The following is a 14,732-nucleotide window of genomic DNA, read 5'->3' on the forward strand; positions in this document are numbered from 1 at the left end:
TCTCGTAAAGGTACAGTACACCCACATCTTCATAGCTCTAAGGAATGGATGTTGATTGTCCTAGACTAAACATATCAGACCAAGGAGTTCAGAACGTGGAGGTCACTGTTCAATGAGAACATGCTTTGTGCTAACGCCAGTCCAATAATAATGCACTAACATTTACACAAGAGCATTTACATAAGAAATAGGAAGAGAAAGCCATTCAGCCCTTGAATCATTCCTCAAAGGGATCATAGCTTGTCCTGTGCTCCCACACTAGTTTCTTTCACTTTCCTTGTTTCCCTTGATGTTTTTATCAGTAAAGGTTCCCCATCATCTCAATCCTAAATTAAGTTTAAATCTACAGCCTTTTGACTGAACTGCAGGAGTACTGCACTGAGCCAAAGTCACATCCAATTTTTAACAAGTTGTTTTGAAAGAAATTTAAACACAGCAAACATATTATGGTGCAATGTTCTGGAAAACTAAGTCATTGTACACTAAAGCAACGGTTATTCATCTATCTTCATATAAGTCAATTTTCCAATCTCAGTAAAACAGCCTGTATCTCTACAGCAACTCAAGATCGCCCAAAGCACTTACAGCCAAAGAAGTAACTTTGTTTTAAAAAGTATGGTCACTGTCAAATGGTAGAAAAATGCAACATCCAATAATTGAGGGAATATCCCACAAATAACAGTGAAATAATAGCCAGATAAACTGTTTTGAAGTTACTAAATGATGAAAATTCGCCACAATAAGGTGGAACTCCCTTACTCCTCTTTGAAATAATCTATATTGATCTAAGAGGGCAGACTGGCCTTTGTTTAAAAGTTTAGCTGCAAGCCAGTACCTCAAAAGTGTAGCACCTCTTTAGCATTGAACTAGGAGTTTCAGCCTGGATTGTACAATGGTGTTTCTGGACCAGGACTTGAATCTAGTCTTCTAACTCAGAAGTCAGAGTTGGGTAAGAGATAGTGCCATTTTGTTAATTTCACCATGACAGCTTTTATGAATTCAGTTCACAAATTTACAACTAGATAACGACTAGTTTTGATCTTTGACTGTCTCGTTGGTTTCTGTAAAAATACACTAGAGAAGGAAATGTACCAAACTTTACCCATTCTGGCCTTCATGCAACTCTGGACCACAACAACAAGATTGATTCTTAACTGCCCTCTGAATGGGTAAGCCACCCATTTGAAGGGCATTTAATGATGGACAACAAATGCTGTCCTTCCCAGTGAAGCCTACATCCATGAGAATTAAGATACACCTGAGCCATTGATTATACTGCAGTGGCAGAACAAGCCGCATACATTTTAAACTTCAAGGGATGAAATGGAAAGATTTACAGGACTATGAAGTAAAGGCAGGGGAGTGGCCAGTAGGTAAACTATTTCTTCAGAGGGCCAGCACAAACACAGACCAAATGTGTCCTTCAATGCAGCAACTATTGTTTGATCCTATAAGTATGTCACAGAAAGAGAAGCCACCTCAGTGTCCCATCTGTGAGCTTGTAATAGAGAAAAACTGTCAGAAACCTGAGAGGGAATTGCTGAACAGTGCTTTCAACAGGACGATGGTAGAACGAAGTACAAAAGATGCCAGAGATAAAATTAGAGAACTACAAACAACATTCTTGGGTTGTTGCAACGTTCTGATGGAAGAATTTTTCATGAGGAATATTTTCTATAAGACAAAAACTTTATAAATGCTATGAGGTGGAATTTGTTTGATACAGCACCTCATGGCATGGCCTTTTTGTTAGATGTTTCCGATATCTTCAGCTTGAAAATGATATTGTCCAGCAACTTGCTGTGCATGTTGATAAATACATGGCGGAGGATACGAGGCATCTAGGATTTGTGTGAATGAAGGAATGAACTGTCCAAACAGCTTAACTAATAAATTTTAAAATTTAATAAATAAACAGAGCAATTACAGGAAGGAAACATGGTGAATTAGCATCAAATCATGTATAGAAATCCAAATAAAGTACGGAAAAGAAATATTGGATTATGAGCACAAAATATTTTAAAATGTTTCAATATCTGTAAAGTCTCCACATTATAAATTATGGTACAGGGATGATATTGTGGCAGTCCAAAGTTTGCCTGAGTAAGAAGCAATTGCCAGTCATTGACAGTAATCGCATGGTTAAAAAAACTTGTACACGTACTGTTAATTATTAGAATTGTGTGGCATGTTCAAATTATCAAAATGGCTACAGCAAAGGAGAAAGCTGTGTTTGCACAGGACCTCTGGAAGAGCAAGTTCCCATGTGCCACTCCATTGCTTTTAGCCTCTAAACCTGGATTTCTTTCTTTTTCAGATAATAATCGAAGACCCTTTTGAAAGCCTTAATTCATCTTGCCTCCATTGCATTCTCAGGCTGGGCATTCCAGGTCCTAAACATGCATCACTTGAAAACAAAATCCCCATGTCGCCATCCCTTCTTTTGTCAATTACCCTAGATCAGTTCCATCTGGTTCTAACCCTTCTACAAATAGGAACAGTTCCTTGTCTACTCTGTCCAAACCTCTTAAGTTTTTGAATATTTCAATCAAATCTCTCCTCAATTTTTTTTTTTGAAAATGCTTTTAATCCTCAAAATAGCCAAACCGCTTCTTTATAAAATTCCTTTAATTTCTTTACCATAGTATCCAAACCAACATGTGTTCTGATCTATCAATTGGATTACCCAATATATTGTACAGTAATGTGATTATGATTACATTGCTGCTGCTATCAACATGCCATGCTCAAAATAACTTCCTACATTAGAGCAGTGAAAAAAAATTCAGAAGTACTTTTCGTCTGTAATTTGGAATATCCAGAGTGCCAGGAGGGGTTTCTTAAAGCAATATATTTACAAAAATTCTGATTCAGCAAGATAAATTCTACCAGTTTTTTAATCCATGAAAAATGAACTCAAGCAGACATAAGAAGGTGTGTCTTCCACTTCCAATATACAATAGGCAGCTACTGAGGCTCACTCCATGAGTTCATTTTGACAAGGTTTCCTTTAGACTGCAATTCATTCCTGAATGATAATAATAAAGGGAGCACTTATGATGGTAATTCACCTTTTCCTTGAATTTGAATTCAATTTTCTTCTTTTTTATAATAGGCTGTAGGTGACAAATATGCTATGTGATAATGTGTAGACTTTCCACTCTGGGGTGATAAATGGGCTTTAACGTGCAAAGTTCTAAACAATGGCAGGGAGGTTAAGGGCAAGTAAATTCAGCAAGCTCTCTATAGAAATTCCATCTGTATGCAACAAGTAATGTCAAAATGTAAATGGAAACTCACAACTCAGTGCAACTTGTGCTTGTCTGAACTTGCTGGATGACTTGTATTGTAATAATAGTGTTTTGTTAGCACCGAGTTGCATTTCACAGCAAGTTACTTTCCAAATTGCATGAATCAAGTGAAGGCAAATGCATAAACTTAGAAATTTCCACACAAACACTAGGACGCAATTTGATTTAAGTTACTCACTTCCAACACAGGACCTGTTCAAGACCACTAACAGACTCACTGGTTGACTGAAGCACACATTCTCTGTTCCACACTCTCAGCTTTCTGGATCCTAGAGGAAGAAATTTGTACTGAAATTAGATCAGACATATAGAAATTAGGAAAATACATAAGTTTGGAAAGATGAAAAGATGAGAAATAAAGACAAAAATAATTTATCAGTATCCAGCAGAGTAAATATATTAAAGCTTGTTCAAAACTGATTAGTGTACCTTCTAATGAGTGAAGTTCAGTGCAATGAAAATATAGACATATCTAAGCTAAAGACATTCTCCTTCCCCAATCAGGACAGGTAAAATCAGTTCAAATATTACACTTTTGCAAGGATTTGCTAAAATTCACAATGAATATTACTATTTAAAAACAGACTGTTTTAAAGATTATGTGACAATCCTCAATTCTAAAACTTGTTTCGCAGGTCACCGTGAGTTTCGACTGCTACCCACAGGACACTACAGGAAAATGGTACATTTAAGGGAAAATTATCAGCTCCTAACCTGACTCCACAAAAATATTTTCAACAATAACATGTTTTCTGTTTGACCAGCTAGTTATTCGATATTATGTTGAAGAGTTGTCAATTCCATTTACCCCAAAGGTAATGGATAATCTTGCCTTGTAGGAACAGATCCCATTTTCCAATACCAGGGAATTTTAATCTATGCTGACATATCCAATACTTAGGGGTTCTCAGTTTTATGCAGAGGTATTGTTGCAGTTTACTTAATTTACATCATACCAAATACAAACCAGTGATTGGTTTCCCACTCTGTACAGCTAGGATCACTATACCCTTTACAGTTTTTGACCAAAGGTTATCTGGAGTTGCATGGGAAAGAATTCAACCTGCTTGGACACAATTTAATCTCACATCATGGTTTTTAACCTCAGAGGGGTTGGAAGTCTACTCCTTGCACAAGATTTAATGGTTTGAGTAGTATTACAGCACAGGCATGCTTCCCCTCACGCCACATTTCCTACCCCTGGGATAACTTAACCCTCTGATTTCCTTCAGTGAACCAACTGGCTAGACAATTATTAAAAGTAGCTCAGTATACTGCCAATCTTCCTGTTCAGAATTTAATTATCCAATCTGCCAAGATGGGATGTGTTGATTCCAAATTTCCATCAAACTGGTGTGTCTTCGTGGATTCAACAGAACCTAGATGCTCTGCCTATCACCCTAACCACGTAAGGTGGCACTCGCTTGTCTTCAGACAATCAATAAGGATGGGAGTCTGTATTAGATGAACAGCAGATAGGTAAAGCTAAAACAATTAGTGTAAAATGAGTACACATGACACAGTAAGGTTGCTGATCACATCCCAGAGTAATAGTATCACTCATTAAAAGATGCTGACCTTAACAGAATTGTACAGACATCAACCAAGGAAACATTCCCATGCCTGACTTTCAGGTCAATCTGGCCAGTAGCAGCCCTAGATTTCAGAGTTTAATCATCAACAATAGCATACATCAGAATGGAGCATGGGCATACATGGGAAGACTTGGTTTAGCAGCCAGATTGATGTTGTAGACATCTACATCCAATGTCATGCACCAGGCATATCCATCATCATTGATTAACTTATTCCATCACTTGAATGATTTTGAACTGATCTCACACATGTACAAATTATGAAAATACCTTATGCTTCTATACATAGTTTAAGAAAAATTAGAAGAAGGTGAAAAACCACCTTAGGACTCTGGAAGGTTGGTATAGATCACAACCTGCATTATTTCGAATTATTCTCTTTTTTATATATAAAAGTCCATCTCATAATTTGGACTCAAATCTCTCAAATGGTTTGGAAGTAGCCCAAACCTTGCAAGACAACATGGAAGCAATATTTGTGCACAGACATGCAGTATTATAATGTAATCTAGAAACAGTGCAAGTCATTCACTTGCTCTTTGTTCAAATGTCAAAACTGAAGTTATATACTAACCAGACACAGGACAAATGGCATTGATTGCAAACAGCTGCCCATCTCCTCGCCAGGTCACACGCGATCTCCGATCATCCCAAGGAAATGCTGGCTGAATTTCCTAGTAAAGAGAATAAGAAATTTCATGATCAGAACTATAGCATATTTCTGAAGGCAATGCATACTATTCCAAAACACATGAAGGAATAGTTAAAGTTCTCTACCTTGACTGTTCAAAGCAGTGAATAGCTGAGACATTCAGAGCAGTCAATGTCCAGGTTTGACACCCTGGCTGTGCTGAGTTGAACTTGGGAGTTGAGGTAGCAGTGCACTGCTTTCCCCCCCACCCCGCCAAGATAGACCAGGAAGACATGTTCAACCCCTTGCTAAACAAACTAAATAGTTCACAGCAATTAACTCAGTTGACCATGAACTGTACAAGAGACATGGAAACTAGGTGCAAGAGTAGACGATTCGGCCCTTTGAGCCTGTTCCATCATTTAATACAATAATGGTTAATCCTCTGTCCCATATTCCCACTTTCCTCCTTATATCCCTTTATGTGTAGACAAGAGACTAGGTATAAAAATTCAGCATAAAACTTACTGTTGGCTTACGACGAGCTGCTTCCTTACCCTCTGTGCCATGAAACTGTGTTTCCTTCTTACCCCAACCGACAGTGATAAATTCTCCTTAAGAGTAAGACAATTTATAGGTACATATTATATAAAACTGCTTGCTGGAAATAAGACATTATAATTTTATTTTTCTGTTAAGTTTTAAAAACAAAGTTAAGATAAAGGTATTGATTATCTCTCACTCTGTTACATTATTTTATTTGCCAGATACTACACTTTTGCAAAAGAGAAAAGCAGAGGGGGTCTTTGAGTCTCCACTAAGGTCTGAAAGAGCTACTTGAAAGTTCAGCCCAGTAATCTGGAATTATTCTCCCTTTTGAAATTGGCTGTAGAATCTCCACTAAAGTTAGGTAACAAGAATGACTCTTGTCATAATTGTCACTGAACTATCTTAGAGAACAGAAGGAGGACATTCAGACCAATAGACCCGTGCCACATAAAGTGTGAAGGTGTGCACTGTGTCTTTGGCTTGGTTTTCCAGAGTGGCATAGACTTAAAAGGGGATTTGATCAAAACATGCAAGTGAATAGAATGTTCTTGTGTATTGGCACAAGGAGAGTCATGGGATAGAAGCAGTGAAGTTGGATTTGCTGACATTTTACTTTTCCTTGGAATAACCTGTGGGACAGCATCTTGGATGTGACAGCAAGAACTGAATGTGAGCTTGTCAGGAAGGCATTTGAAGCTGTTGTAGAACAATGAAATCACTGCAGAAGAAAGTAAAGATTTTAAGAAATAGCCAATAGATCGTGTTTAAGGGATCAGAAAGAAATTTTTGACCTTTCCTGAATTGTCTATGGCTCTCCTTCTTGACTTCCTCAAGAGATGGAGGGAGAAAGGTCAGAAGTGCAGGTTACCGGGGATGGGTCCAGTAAGAATCAGGGTGGGTTAACATTAGCATGATAGCCCTTCCTTACCCTGCGTACATATCAAAATCCAATTCTGATCTTAACCTGTACAGAATTATTGCATAGTAAAACAGTGGGTAACAGTGATGTAAAAATTATATTTGTAAATTAGAGTGAATTTGTGACAGGATGTAGAACAAATCTGAACAGGTTGTTGCAAACCTTCTTCTAACTCAACAGTTTGAATGTAGTTCAGTTTATTCTGACAGAAATGTGCTCTTTTATTATTCACAAAATCTTAGCACAGTACAAACAAATAACTGGGTGTTCATTTGGAATTTTATTTAAAAAGATAGGTCTTAAAATGTACTTGTGAAACAAGAGAGCTCACTTACCTTCACCAAAGCTGTCTTGGTGGATTTTGACTTCAGTAATTGGATCAAAGTCTTTGGTCATCATTATTATGGTCTCCTGCCCTACAAAAGCAATAAATTTAACTTGTTGCTCTGGTCTTTTGCCAGAATAAGATACATAGTTAAAACAGTGTTTCCACTTCACTTGCTGCTTTGTAACAGAAATACTCAACACAATAGTGCTTTCTGAAGACGAGGTTTTGCTTCTAAGAACTGAATGAACTAGATTTGAAGTGTTGTATGCATTTGTTTGTATTTTTGCTACCGTTGCAGTGGAAGTACCTCACTCCAGGAACATTATTTCACGCAACATATGTGTTGGGTTGTATTTTTAACTGCAAATCATTTTTACACTTGTCAAAAGGTGTTTCAATCAGACTGCATCTTTGGTTTGATTTTATGGAGAGGCATAGACTTAAAGGGAACATGCAAGTGAATGGAATATTGTTGCGCATTGGTGCAAGGAGTGTCATGGGATAGAAGCAATGAAACTGGATGTGCAGATTTTTATTTTTCTTGGAACAACTTGTGGAATGGCATCCTGGAGGTGGTAATGAGGACTGACACAGTTCTTCAGGAAGGTTTTTTGAAGAGTTGTAGAAAAATGAAATCACTGCTGAAGTAAAGAAAAGATCTGGGAAACGGCCAGGTACTTGCTTCGATCTAAAAATTAGTCTTATGAATTCCACACCTCAACAATTTTTACTCTTTTCTTTCATCATAGAGGAATAGGATACTGCAGTATCCCTTTGGTCCCTAACATTTCCAATATACAAAATGAGCGGTCCCAACTTTGAAAGGCTGTTGAAATGTAAAAGGCACTCCAAGCAAGACCAATTATATCCTCACACAACATTCTCTCACATGTATGCAAATTTCAGGAGAGGGGAGATTATGGGGTCAGAAATCTGGCTGAACCTTTCCTTAGCCCTGGAGAGGCTACGGCACAAGAAGGTAAAACAAAAACAACAGCAGCATCTTCTTGACATTGCAGATTTACCACTGGGAAGGAGGGACAAGGAGTTGAAGAAGTTAAGGATCATTCTCTGATGTTACTGACTTATTGCTGGAGACTGTTAAAGGTGTCCGAGGTCCTTCCTGCAACAGCAAACTCCACTGGCTACACAGCTGAAATAAGGGTTAAGCTTGTAGGAGCAAGAAAATGGTGAGACCAGACGGTTACAGCTACAATAAGTTCATACAGAATTAGTTGGGTTTTATAGAACTTGCCTGTGGGGCTGGCCACCAAGGTAAAGTTGGGATAAGTTCTATTTTTTCTGGAACCCACGTTGGTCACATACCCAAATAATCAGAAAATAGCTAGCACAGACTAGTCAGCAATGCAGGAGGAATTCTAGCTCCTTACAAATGCAAAATCTTTCAATATGCAGCTAGACCTTAAAAATCAATTGTGTTAATGTACATTCACTGGCCTTTCACCCCAAGAAAGATAGACGGGCACGAATTAAAACCTTCGTCTTGTCCTCTTCACATCTTCACACCTCACTGCAACATCTCACACCTTGACTGGTCCCACAACTTCTGAGATATCTGCACTCTTCCAATTCTGGCTTCTTATACATCATCAGTATTAATCATTCTACCACTGGCAACCTTGCCTTCAGATACATAGACTCCAAGCTTTGGAATCCTCTCCCTAAACCTTTGCTAAATCCACCCAAATGAGAACAGGGATCAAACCATATGCTATTGGCACAATCTAACACACTGGCCATCCAGCTAACTAAGGACAACAGCAGCCCCTTCCCCACTCAACCTGAGAATCTTGAGTTACGGTAGCTACATGCACATTTACATAAATGCTGTAGCCTGGAGCAAAATATAACAATAGAAGCTTCAATGTCCTTTCCATCACATGGCTGACTAGGAATCTCTCCCACTCTTACCATATGCCATTGACATATATTGGAAGGATTTTCCAGGAAGGGTATTAACCTGTTTGACCATGTTATGAATGCACCTTCTTTGGCCACCATGGCCTGAGGCGTGATTTAAGCCTGGTCCTTCTGGCTCAGATGCAGGAACACAATGCACTGCACCACAAGATCTCCCTAAACAGTCTTTACAGAGAAGGAAAAGAGATGTAGAGCTATCATAGGATGTTACAGGAGCGGCATTGTCATTCACGACGTATATTTGCAATATTTTCAAAAAAGCTATTTGTTTAGCCCCATTCCCCTTCAGATCGACACATACCTGTGGTGAGCACAACAAGTTCCTGGTCTGGACTCCAGCTCATCCCAGTCAGCCCACTGTCAACACTGCCAACACATTCCAGCTAGAGGAAATGACAGAAATTTACAATTAACTACAACACTTCTGTAACTATATCATCATATACTTTCTCACCCTCTTTAATGTCTGCTCCAGAACCACATTTTGACCCAAAGCCCTGAGCATGAGAATCCAGTTGCTCCTCAACTTCTTAAGATTCGGAGTTCATACAAAACTATGTTGCCTGCATCCATCGCGCACCAAATACTGGGAGATGGTGATATATTGGCAATGTTACAGTGCTAGTAATCCAAAATCCCAGGGTAATGTGCTGAGAACAGGAGTTTGAATCCCACCCCATGGCAGATGGCGATACAACATGGAATAAAAAGCTAGCCTAATAGCAACATAAGAATCACCATTGATTGTTGTAAAAAAAAAAATTCTGGTTCACTCATGTACTTCAGGGAAGGAACTCTATTATCCTTACCGGATTGGCCCTACAGCAATGTGGTTGACTATTAACTGCTCTCTGGGTAATTACAGATAAGCATTAATGCTGGTCCAGCCAATGACATCTACATCCCATGAATGTATAAAAAATGTTTGTTGCTCCAGCATCTGCATGCTTGTTAATACTCATCTGGCAAGGACCATGGCTTTACAACTGTCAGCTTATTTTCAAAATGACTCCAAGGGCTTGCCGCTCCCTGTTTCTTGAACCTGCTCTGGTCCCCTCCAACCAAGATCTCTGTATGCCCTCAATTCTAACTTATTGTAGATTCCTCATTTTAATTGCTCCACCATTGGCAACCATGTTTTAGATGTACTGGCCCTAAGTTCTGAAATTTCCTCCCTAAACGTCTTCACCCCTCCCTTTCTCTTTCACCTCCTTTAAGATGCTGTTTAAAACTCTGACCAAGTTTTTGGTCACTTGCCCACTTGTGTGGTGCAGTGTCGAATTTAATTTGTCAAAGCTCCTCTGGAACAGTTTGGAATGTTTTACTATGTCTAAGGTGCTACATAAATGAAAGTTATTGCTGTCGATTCTTTATGGTTGCTTGGCACCTTTCATCTTTAAGAAATATAAGCCATTATCTGACCAGTTTCACTTTGCTAAAAAGCATGTTTATAAATAAAGATATATATCAGGTAATATTTATTTCACTAAGACCATCATTTCAAGTTTTACCTGATTTGAGTTTAGATTATAAAGTATAACATCCCCTGATCCAGTAGCCACACATACAGATTCCTGGTCTGGAAGGTCCTCAATACCAACAATACACCCAGTGCCATCTTTAGGGAGAAATGCTTCTTCAACCAGGGATACTCTTCTGACTACCTGTAGGGGGAGAAAGGAAAGAAATGAATCAAAGTCTTCTTGAATAAACTTTTAAATTTAAGTTTGATTCAGATTAGATTTTTTTAGATTAGACTTACAGTGTGGAAACAGGCCCTTCGGCCCAACAAGTCCACACCAACCCGCCGAAGCGAAACCCACCCATACCCCTACATTTACCACTTACCTAACACTATGGGCAATTTAGCATGGCCAATTCACTTGACCCGCACGTCTTTGTGATGGTGGGAGGAAACCGGAGCACCCGGAGGAAACCCACGCAGACACGGGGAGAACGTGCAAACTCCACACAGTCAGCCGCCTGAGTCACTTACTCAAGACTCAATAAAAGCACACTGAAACTTGTAAATATCAAAGATCCTATGTTACTTGACATCAGTTGCCTCTTTTACAGGAATGCTTATTTTCAAAACAGTCGTTGCCGTCATCATTTTAAAAAACGAAAATCAACATATGAGAAGTACTTTACTCAATGGACTTCAGTAAGGCATTCAACAAGGTTCCTCATGGTAGACCGGTTAGCAAGGTAAGATCACATGGAATACAGGGAGAACAAGTCACTTTGGTACAGAACTGGCTCAAAGATAGAAGACAGAGGGTGGTGGTGGAGGGTTGTTTTCCAGACTGGAGGCCTGTGACCAGTGCTGTGTCAACTGCTTTTTGTGATTTATACAAATGATTTGGATACAAACAAAGGAGGTATGGTGAGTAAGTTTACAGAAAACACCAAAATTGGAGGTGTAGTAGACATCGAAGAAGGTTGCCTCAGAATGCAACGGGATCTTGATCAGATGGGTCAATGGGCTGTGGTGTGGCAGATGGAGTTTAATTTAGATAAATGGGAGGTGCTGCATTTTGGAAAGACAAATCAGGGCAGATCTTAATGGTAAGGTCCTGGGAGTATTGCTGAACATAACAGACCTTGGAGTTCAGGTTCATAGTTCCTTGGAAGTGAAGTCATAGGTAGATAGGATAGTGAAGAAGGCATTGGTATGCTTTCCTTTATTAGTCAGCACATTGGGTATAGGAGTTGGGATGTCATGTTGCAGCTGTACAGGACATTGGTTGAGCCACTTTTGGAATACTGCTTGCAATTCTGGTCTTCCTGCTGTAGGAAGGATGTTGTGAAACTTGAAAGGGTTCAGAAAAAATTTACAAGAATGTTGCCAGGGTTGGAGAGTTTGTGCAATAGGGAGAGGCTGAATTGGCTGGGGCTGGAGTGTTGGAAGCTGAGAGGTTACCTTATAGAGGCTTATAAAATCATAGGGGCATTGATAAGTTAAATAGACAATGTATTTTCCCTGGTGTGGGGAAGTGCAAAACTAAAATGCATAGGGTTTAAGGTAGAAGGGGCAAGATCTAAAAGGGACCTAAAGGGCAACGTTTTCATGTGGAGGGTGGTACGTGTATTGAATGAGCTACCAGAGGAAGTAGTGGAAGCTAGTACAATTACAACATTTTAAAGGCAGCTGAATGGATATACAAATAGGAAGGGTTTAGAGGGATATGAGCCAAATGCTGGCAAGTAGGACTATATTTATCTAGGATATCTGGTTGGTGGTGGGTGCGTTGGACCAAAGGGTCTGTTTCCATGATGTATTTCTCTAAGACTCTAATAACTATAAAACAGGGAAACTGGTTTACTCCTTGGAGTAAGACATGCTGACATTCAATCCCAGAGATTCAGCCCTTTCTCTGCTACTTTGCATTCGGGGTACGTAATTCCCCATGCTGCAAAAGTAATTATTTTCACAAACCCAATGTTGCCTCACTTGGACTGGTATACAATGATCTTGTAAGAATTCAAGGACAGAAGGAGGAGGGGCCTTAGACTTTTTGGACCTACACTGCTATTCTATGGGCATCAAGGCTAATATTCTACCTCAACTCTCCCTTTCTGTATTATCCCCGTAACCCTTCTTCTCACCAGTTCGCAGAAATTCTACAAACATCTATCTGGAATAAACATCCTTAATGACCGATCATTTACAGCTCTCTAGGGGTGGAGAATTCCAAAGGTTCACAACCTTTACAGCGATAATATTTTCCTTCAATAGTCATTTTCAAAAGGGAATTCGATGTAGACTTGAATGCATCAAAAGTTATGAGGAAAACTAAAGAGGGGAAAACAGCAAACTGGATAGGTCATTTAAACAGACAGCATGGACAATTTGGATTGAATGGCTTTAATATATTTCCTATGTTACAATGAAAGAAAACATTTTAAAAGTTCTTCATTGGCTATGAAGCTGTTTTGGATGCCTCAAGCTTCGAAAAGGTGTTAAGTAGTACAAGTCTTGATATATATCATGCCTGTCGCACTGGCCCTTATTACACTGTCTAGCTGATATACCTTATAAACAATAATGCACTTACAACTCCCAACTTTCTGCAGCTGAAATGCCAGGTCTCATTTTAAAATACAGAAGTGTTACCATTCATTAATTAACAAAGTACCGAAGGGTGAGATCTCTCAGCTGAGAGGCAGTATTCACTTTGCAACATACAGTATCCTAAATGGCTTTCTCCTACAAGAATTGACATTGCAAGGTTCAAAACTGTCACATAAAAATCCACAAGTATTAAAATAGATCTGTACCTGCTCAGTGTGTGCGTTGAGTTCGGTGATTCCTTGGTTTGATCCCACAAGCACCGTCCCTGTATCTACCCGTATAGTGAGACACTGGGGCTTGCCCAGACCTTGCCACCTGCTGCAGTGCAGGCTATGCAGCAATTTCAGATTCCGCATGGCTAGTGCTGTGAAGGATTTTTCAAATGAGCAGAGATAAACATAAACTCACATAATCAGTGATATAGTCAGACACAGCAATTTGTGTAACTTACGATCAAACAATTCATAACTTAGCAGAGCTAACACAGTGCTGACAAAATATAAAGGTGTGAAGCTAGGTAACTTCTTTTCACAAGAGCCATCATAGGTGTGATGGGTTAAAAGGCCTCTCGGTGTTACAGGTCCTCATTATTATGAAAATACCAAAAAGGTAAAACAAAAATCCCAATGATCCAAGGCACCCATTGACATTGAACCAATGTCAGAGGCTGAACTTGCACAGTTAGACTAATTCATAGAGCCTTCAGCCCCAGCATGCAACTATTTCCTTCCAACTTTCATTTTTCCCATTTTGGACCAAAATTCACAAAAATTGATTTTCTAGTCTTGATAACAATAATTTATTGTGTGCAATTTGACTGTTGCATCTCCTACATTAGAATAATGATTGCACTTCAGTAAAGTATTTAATTGGCTTTAAAATGTATTTTGATGGTCTGAGGTCAATCAAAGTGCTGCATCATTAATAAGCATCTTCCTTCTTTCCAACTAACTTTTAATTTCCTTCTTCTTTCTAAACCCATGTTTGATGCACAGTCTGTGCTAATTAAGGTAATTGAGATTGCTGCAATCAACTTCGTTCCCATAATTGAAAGAAAATATTTTTAAAATCTGGGCTCACACTCACTGGTATTCAGTAATATTGCCTCCTTCTTTGCTGCTTATGTAGAGATAAGGATTGCCAGGACCATATTCATCGATATCATAGAGCCTTCCAACTATCAGAGTCAAATCACATAAGCCAGTTAACAACCTGGATAAATTAGGGGTGAGGGGGAGAAACAGAAACTTAGGGTAGGGAGGAGGGAAAAATGAAAGTTGGAAGGAAATAGTTGCATTCTGGGGCTGAAGGCTCTATGAATTAGTCTAACTGTGCAAGTTCAGCCTCTGGCTGACTGTGGAGAAGTGTATTTGTAAACCATGA

The 14,732-nt window shown here is 39.1% G+C and overlaps 1 protein-coding gene across 1 annotated transcript in view; it reads right to left on the reverse strand.

Annotated features, from left to right (window-relative positions):
• The window catches only part of elp1 (elongator acetyltransferase complex subunit 1), a 71,270-nt gene that overhangs the window by 55,482 nt on the left and 1,056 nt on the right, over positions 1-14,732 (reverse strand). Inside the window, exons 2-8 of the mRNA XM_060839496.1 lie at positions 13,556-13,713; positions 10,786-10,938; positions 9,576-9,657; positions 7,341-7,421; positions 6,066-6,151; positions 5,481-5,580; positions 3,490-3,580 (exon numbers count right to left, since the gene is read on the reverse strand). Coding sequence (XP_060695479.1) covers positions 3,490-3,580; positions 5,481-5,580; positions 6,066-6,151; positions 7,341-7,421; positions 9,576-9,657; positions 10,786-10,938; positions 13,556-13,705 — 743 coding nt within the window. The 5' untranslated portion in view covers positions 13,706-13,713. The remainder of the gene's footprint in view (positions 1-3,489; positions 3,581-5,480; positions 5,581-6,065; positions 6,152-7,340; positions 7,422-9,575; positions 9,658-10,785; positions 10,939-13,555; positions 13,714-14,732) is intronic.

The sequence above is a fragment of the Hemiscyllium ocellatum genome, chromosome 2, assembly GCF_020745735.1.
Source record: "Hemiscyllium ocellatum isolate sHemOce1 chromosome 2, sHemOce1.pat.X.cur, whole genome shotgun sequence".
Classification (NCBI taxonomy): Eukaryota; Metazoa; Chordata; class Chondrichthyes; order Orectolobiformes; family Hemiscylliidae; genus Hemiscyllium; species Hemiscyllium ocellatum.